The 12,613-nt window shown below is 43.0% G+C and overlaps 1 protein-coding gene and 1 pseudogene across 2 annotated transcripts in view; one reads left to right on the top strand and one right to left on the bottom strand.

Annotated features, from left to right (window-relative positions):
* Positions 1-12,613, bottom strand: part of PRKCG (protein kinase C gamma) — a 1,134,441-nt gene that overhangs the window by 961,115 nt on the left and 160,713 nt on the right. For both annotated transcript variants that reach the window (XM_085616481.1, XM_085616482.1), the window contains exon 2: positions 36-67. In XM_085616481.1, coding sequence (XP_085472607.1) covers positions 36-67 — 32 coding nt within the window. The remainder of the gene's footprint in view (positions 1-35; positions 68-12,613) is intronic.
* Positions 1,346-2,163, top strand: LOC146809630 (large ribosomal subunit protein eL31 pseudogene; annotated as a pseudogene).

Below are 12,613 nucleotides of genomic sequence, written 5' to 3'. Positions count from 1 at the left end.
TGACATAATCAGTACAACATGCTAGCTGGTCTCACCTTGACACTGGAAACCCTGCTTTCCGATACCCCTGAAACAATACCAAAAAAAAAAACATTAATACCAGAAAGCACAAGTAATTCTTGTGCACAAAGTACGCAAGACGCAAATTTAGGCACTTTTGCAAGTTAAACAAATGGCTCAGATTTATAGCTAAACCCAACGATGCGAGGGTCACAGCGGTTGAGTCAGACCGACGGGTAGGAACAATGTTAGTGGCTCGTTCAGTCGTGTAACTTTTTTTTATTAATTTGGTCCTGGTCTTGGATCTGCAGAATGGTGTTATTATATAATTTGGTTTTAATGTGGTGCTAGTCTTACTGATGCAACTACTACAAGTATGTAGGGATAGACTTAGCTCTTTTATGACGATCATAGAACATTAAATAATGCATGGGGCACAATAAATCAATTAATTAAGCGCTATGCTGTTTACTTTAAGGGCTAAAAATTGGCACTTTATGTGTGTTATCCATATCTATGGGAGAAATCCTATAAAATGTTGTATTAAATGATATGCATGGTTTATATAGTGAGGTGTGTGAATTTAGGGGATGAGCCTAGGGTCAATAAAAAACATTTTTCTCAAGATGGTAAACGGTATTTGTATCAGGATATTTTTCCTCTGCTACTAAAGGTAAGCAAAAAGTGTCATCAGGCAGAAGATCTTCTACTGTACGTGTAACATTCTCTGACTGTTTTGGGCCCTTCCCTGCCACAGGAGGGGTACCATTTTTACTGGGAGTCTTTGGAGAATGCGGGGTGAAGCTCAAGTCACCTTCATTCGAAATTCCATTAAGATATTTCTCCCACTCAATTACTAACTGGACAGATATGTCCTATTTTTTATTCCATAACGTTTTGGTAATTTTGTGTTACTAAATGGATATTTGCATATAAAAATCTAATTCCTACTCCATTCTTTGCTCATTTAATAATTTATTAGAGTATCATTTCTATTATATGGACATTAACATAAAATATTAATTAATATTAAGTGCAACATATTTAATAAATAACCAACGACATTATAAACCAATTATCAGAATAAACAGAGAGACATTTCTAATGCATATCAGAAAGTATTAACATGTAATGTTGGGGTACGTCAAGACAGCCTAACATGCTAGCAAGAAATGAATGATATAATTAGCGGAAATGCTATATTATTTAGTAGTCGCAAAATCCAAAAAGCCCTGAGCAGTATGTTGTCGATCTCTTCTCTGTTGTGAACTGTTAACTTCATGGTTCTTCCTTGACTCCCCAGCACTGCTTGCAGTGGCGTCTTGTTCTTGGCACAAGCTCCAGAATGGATGGACAGGGATATCTCAGCAAGGTTTGGCTCATCTCTGTCCATACTTAAATCAGGGTGTTGGCAGAGTCTACCCTTGTCCTTAGCAATGACTTGAAGCACTTGAACTGTGTCTTTGTAACTGTTGGAATTATAGCCCCTCTGCATGGCACAGCGCCTTGGATAGCATTGATAAAGCGCTACAGTGCTGCCACTGGTTCGGTAACGGAGACTGTAGGAGCTGCTCTTCCTTTGCTCAGAGTTCCAAGACACAGTGTCACTTCAGCATTGAGGACCTGTACCTGTGCTGCTCACTTAGAGGACAAAATGAATGCAGAGCACGCCCAATAAAGTCCCCCAAGTGATAAGGCTGCGTGTGCTCTGGGTGGTGCAGGGTTAGGTGGGTATAGAGCTTTACCTCAGTTATTAGCTGCTTCCTGTCACTCATTCTGCTTCCAAATATCTGCTGCAAGAAAAGGGGCGAGCAAAAAAAAAGCAGGTCTGCCGTCAAGAAGGTAGCATCTATGTCTTACACCATCAACGTCTACAACAGAACCCATGGAGTTGGGTTCAAGAGGCATGTACCCCGGGCTCTGAAGGCAATCTGTACGTTTGTCATCATAAAGATGAGGGCTCTACATCTTTGCATCGACAGCGGGCTGGACAAAGCAGTTTGTGCTAAGAAATTCAGTAATGGTCCATACTGCATGCATGGGCACTTTTCCAAAAATGCAGTGAAGATGAGGATTCGCCCATTGGTCTCTTGTGTGTCAGTCACCACATTAAGAGGTCTTCAAACAGTCAACTTTGAGGAAACTCGAGTTAATCACTGTTGAAATATAAAGCATAAACTCAAATTTAAAAAAGCTAAGGTCCCCAGGTTCATCATGCATGGTTTTCCTACAGTTAAGAGCCCAGGTGGCAGCAAAGGTCTCACCTACAGCAGGAGGGTTCCATTTCATGGATGTGCATCGTAGACTATGGAAGACCTCCTGAGACAGGAAACATTTTTACTTTTCAGGATACCCTCACCGGTGAAAGAGCACGTTTGTGAAACACATAACATCACAGGGGATCTGAGCACATGGGAAGACACACAGCCAAGACCCGCAAGGATGAAAATATGAATGAAGGAACTTGTGTGGCTTGATTCGTTGAAGGCACTTATAACTTGAAGATGACCAAGGCAAAGAGGTCAGCTGAACTTGCCACTCTAGCCCACTGGAACGATCCTCCATATGCACCATTAGACATTACACAGCACATTCGCTGCAAATGCACGGCTGACTGCAGAGCCTAGGGCTGCGCGGGAGGAGGACATCCAGTACAGCAAAGGGTTGACATCTTTGCGCGGTAGCTGCAATGCAACCGGTATTTTTGTTGGCATCAGGGTCTTTGAGGCTTTGGTCTGATGCGTGAAGTCCGCCTCTGTTCTGCAATTCCCCATAATTACTGGGCAATTTTCCTGTTGACTCGATCAGCAGCGATCAGGAGCACATGGCGCACCCTTCTATGCTGTCGAATAATTAACCACAAAGAACGGACTCTGGCTTCTGAGGCTGTTGAGAAGGTCTGATTAACTGGAGGATGAGAAAGAGGAGGCAGGTGAACCATACGGTAGGCGCTTCTGAATCCCACATGCTTCGCTTCACTCATTCCTCTCGGTGGTATCGTAGTCCAGTATAGGCTGGGGGGACGCTATCTCAAATCCAAGATACATCCCAGATCAAAACATTGCAATCATCGTCAAACATCACCAATAAAAGCAACAAAAAATGTCTCGACAGTCAGTGTACAAGTCATTTTGACCTCAATAATTGTGCTGAAACTTACTGTACATACATTTGGAGATGAAAAGAAGAATTTTGATGCAACAAACCTTGGGGCAGATTCACAAGCTCCTTTCGGCTTGTTAATCTGCCCCCTTGAGTCAATCTGCACGAGACTACACAGGCTAATCTGGATGAACCTAACCAGATCTGAGGACGATAAAAAGAATAATGTACATAAACCTACAACTAAATACTTATGTACCTTGACCCACACATGTGGGTGGAAGGACGGTCAAGTGACTCAATCTTCCAATGGATTCCCTGCAAGTTCACCCATGGCAAGAAGAGTACGACACATTTGCTGCACATGCATGGGTGCAAGAGCAAGTCTCAGGACTTACTGTCTACACACTCATGGTTGTTGGTGAAGGTCCTAACACTTGCTAATGAGCTCCTACTGTAAGGAAGACCAAACACATCCACATACAGGTGTGCACGCGCACCCACACGCACATGCGTTGGAAAGGTCACAAGACCCAATTAACACGGGATCCAGCAAACAAAACTGCACCCATAGAGACATCAGGGAAGGTGACAAGCCAGAAACAGCTCTTCAGTAACACACCAACTTTGGTTAGGGAAATCCAAAACTAGCTAACACCACTGATAAATAAAAAAGACAGCTGTCAGTCCTAAATTGACATTTGAGTGAAAGATGCTGGGATTTACAAATGTTGCAACGCATAATTATCCCTTCCTCGAACACTGTACCCAAATTCGTGAATTTGACACTGACAGTCTCATACCCATGCTAAACTCGAAGATTATGTAGGACGGCATAAGCAGGTGTCAGGCATTTCTACAATGCACAACTACCACTGGTGTGGCATTATACTTTGTTGTGATTTCACACACTCAGTAGACGTGCTCAACTGTTGGGAAATTGGGAGTCAAGACTAGAGGTGCAATGTGTATTAGTTTAAGTAATTTTATCAGATTATATCCAGGGCTTTAAATGAGCTGGTACTGCCTGGTACGGAGTACCTGCACTTTTTTATTTTGAGAGGGAGAGTACCAGCACTTCTCAAGAGAGACGTAATACTTTTAATTGGAGAGTACCGGCACTTCTCAGAAACAAGCAGATACTCTGTTACAGAATACCTGCATTTCTATTTTTCCATTTCAAGCACTGAGTTAGATCAGATTTTAACTATTGTTCTACAAAAATATCGTAGCCAGAATATCGAATTACTCTTATTTTGAATGTGCGTGCTTTGCTTCGATTTTTTTTCAACCACCAAACTATTGACAAATAAAGTATATTTAGGTGTGCATGGCGGGACTGTTCTTAATTTCAATTTCGCATTTTTTCTGGACATGTACACATCATCAAAGTACCTATATAAGGATTTAAGAAAAGTAAGTCTTTACTTACCCATATGTACTTCACGATATTTTGGCAGTCAATGTTCTGGCAACAATCTTTTTGTAGGGCAATATTTTTGTGCACGATATTGTAACATACAACATCTGCAACACTGCGCTTTGCATCTCCATCCATTTCTAGAAGGATGGTTTCTCATTAAGGCCAGTACAGAAATGGCAGTCAGAGTCGGAGGGGCCTTTTACTCCACTGGGTAATGCCCCATGGGTTGGAGCCCTTGGATGCCCTGTTGAGAGCCCAGGGCGCTCCTGGTGCCTCTGTCACTTTCCCCAGCTCCCCGAGGGCAGGTGCAGCTGGCAAGAGGAGGCTTCAAGACTGAGGGAAGGAGACGAAAGAGGGAGAAGGTAGAGAGAAAGTAATCAGAGAGAGAGAAGACAAAGATAAGAGGAAAAATAATTTATGGATGGAAAAAGAGAGGTAGAGCAAGCACATGCCGCATTAAGCCTCTAATGAAAAAGCTTCATTGGCTTCCAGTAGCTTAGAGAACCGTTTTTAAAACAGCTTGTACTATGTTCAAGGCTCTCCAGGGCAAAAGTCCTGCTTTTGTGTCCTCCAGAATCCAGCGCTACACTCCCAATCACTGCTTAAGATCGTCTCACCGCAACTTACTTTTGGTGCCAAGATTTAAGAAGAAAGGACTTGGAGGGGCCAGTTTTTCTTTTCTGGCTCATCACACCTGGAATTCCCTCCCTCACAATATTAGATAATCTTCTAACTATGTGAGCTTTAGAACACTTCCAAAAACCTGGCTAGTCCAACATGTCAATGTTTAACTTGGATTTCAATTGCTGCCTCTGGTTACCTTAGCATCAAGGGCCAGATGTATCAAGCGTTTTTCCTGTTCGCAAAAGGGCCGATTCCCAGAATTGCCCGTTTGCGAACGGGAAAAAGCCTTTTGGGATGTATCATCCCAAAAGGCATTAGCAAAATAGGGAATCGCAAGAATTGCGATTCCATATTTTGCGAATGCATTTAAGGAATCGCAATTTGCGATTCCTTAAATGAAATGCAGGAAGCCCCAAAAAATTGCGACCTGCCTGTAAGGAATCACAAATTACCACCAACTGCAAGTTGGTGGTAAAATGTGAATTCCATGAAAAATTCACTTTTTTGCATTTTTCAATGTGCCATGTGGCGTACATACATGCCCTTAGGCCATGTATGTGCACCACATGTGCAAGCTTACACATATCGCCCTTGAAATTGCATTCGCAATTTGCGAGTACCTATTTGGTACTTGCAAATTCCGAATGTCTTCCCATTCATTCCTATGGGTCTCTAGGCCCATAGGAATGAATGGGAAGGAATTCCTTAATAGCGAATCGCAATTTGCGATTCGCAATTAAGGAATATGTAGGAATCACAATTATTATTGCAAAACCTACATATATTGCATTTTGCGATTCCATAATAGTGAATCTGTAAAATTTGCTATTATGGAATCGCAAAATCCAATAGTGACATATCTGGCCCCAAGAGACCTCATTGTGAACGTGCCCTATAACATAACATAACAACATAACATGAAGGGAGCAGGCCTGGTTTGAGCATCTTTGTTAGGGCTACTTTTGGGACATCTGGAGAACATGGAATGTGGTTCAAAAATAGCCATCCCAGCCTACCAGACAGACGCAGTTCTCTATGTTCCAACACGTATGAACTCAGTGCTGCCTCCTCCACAATTCTTGTCCGCACAATCTCCCCCACCACCACACTTAGCAGCACACATGCACAAGCTGCATGCTTCAATCGCTTATCCTGTGGGTTCCCCCTGGGAAAGACAGATAATCAGCATATGTTACCACTTGCGAACACCTTCTGTCACTACCACAAAAGCTTTTTTTGATCCTTGATTTGACTACTTTGCTTAAACTGAAATGACACCAAGTGTGTTTGATTAAACAGATGCAGAGAGAAAGGTGGTGTTCACTCTCTACCTCACCAGGCTCCATCCTGCTCTTCTATTAATCAATCAGTTACTAGGCTATTCCTCATTCCTATTACCATTACCGAGCAACATCCTTCACCTGGCAAGTTCCCACCTCCCTTCCCACGATATACCACCGTTCTATCGTATGGTAGCATTAATGTAGGGCTTCTTATCCAATTAATAATAATATTAATAATAAAGTGATTTATAAAGCACCTGTTACTTCTAACAGTGTCCTGCGCTAAGGTTTCACTCTCAGATACAGAACCGAGGAGGCCCGCTCAAGATTTAACCATTTAGGTCTGTCTGAATAGCCAACTTTTTAGATTTTTTCAGAAGGCTAATTCAGTGCTTTCCTGCCTAAATAACAGAGGCAGAGAATTCCACATTTTGGAGACTAAAAAAACTAAAAGAGCATCCTCCCAGGCGTGCTCTTTTCACTGTTGGAATCAGGGCCGGACTGGCCATAACAGGCACTGGGCGTTTCCCCGGTAAGCCGTTAGGGTGGGGGCCGTTTTGGGCCCCTGGGGGACGATTTTGGTTCCGGGGGTCGGCAATATCGGCCCTCAGTATCAAAATCGGCTAAAAACGGCCCTCGCAAGCTCCTCCGCTGCACTCCCCATCACCCGGAGGGGAGGGGGGTTGAGGGGGCTGAGCAGTTTGCCATGACCGGTTTCTGTTACCAGTCCGGCCCTGGTTGGAATACAAGCTAAGGAGGCCACTGCAGATCTGAGACTTCTGCCATGCAGATAAGGTTTGACAAAAGAGTACAGATAGCGGGAGCCTTTCCTATACTGTGGCAGTAGCACATAGCTTGAAAAGACTCTCTCTTTCCCATAGGCAGCCAATGTAATTTGACAAGAGCTGGATCCATAGGCGATAACCTTAGGAGGTTAAGCAGCAGTTGCATTCTGTACTCTCTGGAGTCTCAACAATCTGGATTGTGGGGCTCCCAGATACAACACATTGCAATAGTCCGGTCTGGACATTAGAAGAGCCTACTGACTTTCTAGTGGCTTCCAGAAGATGTCCCAGGCACTTTTTTGTAAGGTTTTCAGGATCTCAAAACATTTCCCCACTAGTCTTGTGATCTGATATTCAAACGTCAGACTTACATCACAAGAAATGCCAAGATTCTTAACTTTAGACTTAGGGTCGGCTAGTGGCCCAAGTGAATCTGTCCACCAGGCACAGAAGATCCAACTGATGGTTGCTGCCCCTGGAATAAGGACCTCAGTTTTTCTGGTGTTTAGTTTAAGACAGCTGTAGACCATCCCCTCAGCCAGCTCTGACAAGCAGGATCTTAACAGAGCCACCGTATTTTCTTCATCCTGAGTCAGAATGATAATAAGCTGCGTATCATCGGTGTATGGCACGATGTTGAAGCCATAATGCCCAAGGATATCAGCTAGGGGGCGCATATAGAGATTGAATAGAGTGGGGCTCAACGCTGAGCCCTGGGGCACTTCCTGCTGCAGCGGAAAATCCTCGGATTGAAAAGGTTTTACAGCCACCTGGAAAGTGCAGTTCTGTAAGAAAGAAGCTAGCCACAGCAGGGCCTTGACTCCGATTCCTTTTCTGATTCCATCCCATTGTGGGATGTTGAAGCACATTTATAAACAGACAGCATGTTAAACCGTGTGTGGTTGGCAGACAGTTGCATTTGTGATCCTATGTGGGCAGTGTTTTGTGTTGTGCATTAGTGACCAGAAAGTTGCTCTTAACTTTGGTCGCGCACATAGCAGTGCAATGGAGGAGTATGTGAGAGAGACAGGTACAAAAAATATAATTGTTATTAGCTGATGGTTATAATTTTCTCTGCAGATCCATTGTTATGTTGAAGTGTTACCAGTGTGGTAATGGGGTAAAGTACTGTAATTGTGCTCTATTGTAAATCTTTTATGTTCATGTTGGAATGTTAGGATAGATTGTAGAATGGAATGTGGGGACAGGATTCTAAGACGGGGAGAAGGAACGGTTGTGAAGGAAGACGGTAGTCTCCTTGATTTATGGCGCCTGGGGCTGAACTAAACCTATCTTGTATTAATACAGACATGTCCAGATTTATTCTTCCAGAAGTGGCAATGAGGATAAAAGAAAGAAGGGTTATCGGAATGTTTTATCAGCCCCAGAAGCACTATTGCATGATGGGCAGTATGCAAACAGAAGACTAGAGCTCTGTACTCATTTTTGGAAAAGATACAAGAGTAGTGGAGGTGCATGATGATTTACAGAGTCTTCTATAAGATAGAGGGCGAGTGGAGATGATTGTTAATTAATAAGGAATTAGTTCAAGTTGACAACAGTTTACCATTATCAGCCAACGCACCACAATGTAATCTTCATCGCTGCAGGCCATTACTGAGTTCCAGTTACGTTACTACATATATCAGAATCAAAACGCACATAATACTCATCACTGTGGGTCATTAAGGCACTCCAGTTACGTCTAGTCATGTGTAGGAATGTAACCTATGGTCATGCAATCTGCCGCCATTTTGGAAAAGGAAGGATTTCACTACTTCACTAGGCAGCTTGGTAGATTGATCACATTGTGAGTGGCAACAACTAAGCAGCATGCTGCAATTGAGGTGAATGCGTTGTTTGCTTGATCAATTGTGCTGTGTCAAAAATTGGGTTTCTGGTTGGCAGACATATGCACTTTGTCCAAGCAGGAACAACCACTCTGGTCACGGTAAGCAAGATATACACTAAAAGATAATCTGTGCTCACTCTCTGCTAGCTTGGCACAGAGCAGTCAGGCTTAACTTAGAGGCAATGTGTAAAGTATTTGTGCAACACACAAACACACACACACAGTAACACAATGAAAACACCACAAAAATATTCCAACCACGTTTCGAAAAATAGATTATATTGTTATGAGTAAAATAAGACCATAACAACAAAAATCCAATTGGTAGAACCGGAGTTCTGAACTTTTTAAGAAGAAATCAGAAAGTAATGTTTAGAAACAAATAGCACTTAGGGGTTACTTGAGGACGTGCTGGACCAGGGTAAATCCAAAGTTCAGACCGATGGAGGGCAGGTGTACTACAGGACTCACGCAGGTCTTACTGAAAAAGTACCTTGGATGAAGCAAGCATCAACATCGAAGACTCGATGCGGTGGTTCCTATCCACACAGGCGATAAAGGCTTCGTTGACAACCCCTTAAGATGCAGGCAATGCGTCGTTGTCGAGCCCTGCTGTCTATCATTGTTGAGCTGTGCAGTCCATCAAAGCAATTTCGCCAATATGCCTCTGCGTTGGTGTCAGAGGGCATGCATCGCCTCACAGTCATCACTGTGTTGATTTTGATGGTTTTGTACAGAAGTAGTTCACTTTTAAAGGGCTGAGGTCTGGATTAGCATTACTTGGAAGGGCAGGGCTCACAGATGGCAGAGCCCAGGTGCTGTTGCAGAATTGTGCCAAGTCTTTGATGGCCCTGAGACTTCAGAACAGAGGACAAGCCAACAAGCCCTTGGAGTCACTCTGGGTTCAAGTGAGATGGGTCCAGTCCTTGTCCCCAGCAGGGCAGAGATCAGTAAGCAGCAGGGCAACACAGCAAAGCAGAAAAGCAGTTCTTGCAGATTGGCATTCCTTGTAGCACAGCAGTCTTTACTCCTGGCAGAGTTCTTCAAAAGTCTAGTAGTATACTATCCTGGTAGAGTCAGAGACCATGTCCTTATACCAAGTTGTGACTTTGAAGCGGAGGTGTCTACAAAGCAGGCGCTAGAAGTACACAGCTCCCCATTTCTTCCCAGCCCTAGCTCCAGACTATCAGTAGGGGGTTATCAGTCCTTTGTGTCAGAAACAGAACACTGCCTATTCAGCCCCCTCTCTTCCTGCCCAGGAAGAGCTATCAGAATGCAGATGAGTTCCCTGTCACACCCACCCTTCCTGTGTTTGTGGCTGTCTAGAGGGAATGCACAAAGTGTAGCTGTAACCCACCTCAGACGTAAATTAGAATGAGGTTACAAGGCACACCGAGCAATAAGAGGAGAGAAATGTCTACTTTTCTAAAAAAGTGGCATTTCTAAAACAGTAATGTTAAATCAAACTTTACCAGTAAAGAGGGGTTATATTTGCCATTCCAAAGATATGAATCATGATTACAGCTCCCGATTTTCCGTTTAAACGGATTTTTACATATAAATACAGACGGAAAAATATTTTTCCTTTGTCTGCATTTATATGTAAAAACGGAAAAATGCCAATAAATACCTTTAACTTTGTTGTAGTCTTCGAGGAGAAGACCAGTCTGTCCGAGCGCAGGTGGGGAGAGGGCTTATCGGATTTCAGCCTAGTCAAAACAAAGGTCAATGTTAAGGGGCCATTAGGTTTCCTTTTGTTTAAGTATCCTGGCTTGGAGCAGAGGTGGAGGGATGCACTCTGTGTGGCCTCCTCTATAACTTATAGAGGAGGCCACACAGAGTTACTTTGAAGTGCTAAAAATGGGGCACCTGTTGCGCTTTCGGTCCGTTGATTACATGGCCCCAGGAGATAAAGGATGAAAGGGGCAGGGAAGATTACCTACTAAGTCTCATCTTTCAGTAAGAAGGGCTTGGTGTAGGAAACGGCTATCGCAAGTGCACATAGGAGTAAAATAGGGAGAAGTGATTCTCAGCAACACGCCTGTTAGTTTGCTACCTGCAAAAATATGACAACACAATACTCATGTTCTGTCATCCTCGAGTTTTAGAGCTATTGGAGACCTGAATTATTAGTTCAGCACGAATGACAAAAAGAACTTCGGTAGCACTGGAGAGCTACTTTAAACGTACATGTATGTAAACAGTAAAACAGTTTCAACAGAATAAAATGTTTTTCAAACGGTGTAATGTCTGGAAAATCATTTTCAGTACTCTTTTTTTTACTTGTTACAGCCTGATTTAATAATATTATTTGCTATTGCGATAGAAAAGATTGTCAGCTCTCTGGGTCACAAGTTAGTGTGGCACACCAAGTGTGGTGTGCACCGTTTAACTAATGTCTGTTTTACTCGAGTTCCTCCTTCCTATGTTCGATATGTAGTGCTCCACCGATCTCTGTTTGTTAACAAGTGTTTCTCTAATTCAGTTTCATTCTGCAGTGTCGCCTTCTCTCGCTCCGGTTTCTCTATGGGGTCTCAGACCAACATATCCTTCAGTGACACTGAAAAAGAGGAGCAACTAGAGTGAAATTTCGTGGGGGGGGCTAATTCTTCCAGCAATCGAATCGGCAGAGTGAAGATGCAGGAGCTCTAAGGAGTGAAGTAACAACAAAGCCTCCTGAGCAAGTAAATAGTCTTTTAAAGACCTGTGAAGTACTCAGGTGCTGCTGTGCGTGTGCCAGGGAAACTGTCTCAGCCCGGACTGACAAACACGATGGGGAGGGAGGGGAGGGAGGAGGGGGTGTAAATCAATGCATAGGATATGTTACATAAGACAGCGAGGCTTACAAGGCCCTTCCTAGCTCACTGTCTTATATTAGAAGGTTTGCAATTTATTAACAACAAGTAACAAAATGATCTTTGTGTTAAAAGCAGTTACCCACCTGCATAAATCTATCTAAACCTATAACAACCAAGCACGCATTGCCTTTTTAAATGTGAATAAATACTAGCTACAGCATCTTTTTTTTGCTTGCGACAAAATAAATATGGATAAATACAGAAAAATGACCAAAAAATAAATATGGATAAATACAGACGGAAATGTTAAAAAAATAAATACCATAAAACCGGGAGCCCTAATCATGATGCAGCTACTTACTCCTTTATAAACAATTTAAAGGAATTCCCAATGTTAGCCCATGAGAGGAGTAGGACTCACAGTAGTGAAAAACTAATTTAGCTGTTTGTCACTACGGAGACATGCACAACTTACCAATACATGTCCTACCTTTTACTTACACACCATCCCACTCTTAGGGCTACCTAGGGCCTATTTTAGGGTACTGACTTATGTATAATAAAAGACGAGTTTAAGGCTTGGCAAGTGGTTTTAAATGCCACTTCGAAGTGGCAGTAAACTGCACACACAAGCCTTGCAATGGCAGGTCTGAGACAAGTTTGAAAGGCTACCTGTGTGGGTGGCACAATTAGTGCTGCAGGCCCACGTTTAGGTTACAGGCCCTGGGTATATGGTATACCACTGT

Source organism: Triturus cristatus, chromosome 7 (genome assembly GCF_964204655.1).
Source record: "Triturus cristatus chromosome 7, aTriCri1.1, whole genome shotgun sequence".
Lineage (NCBI taxonomy): Eukaryota > Metazoa > Chordata > Amphibia > Caudata > Salamandridae > Triturus > Triturus cristatus.
Note: the sequence above shows the minus strand (reverse complement) of the source record. Positions and strands in the feature narration are given on the sequence as shown.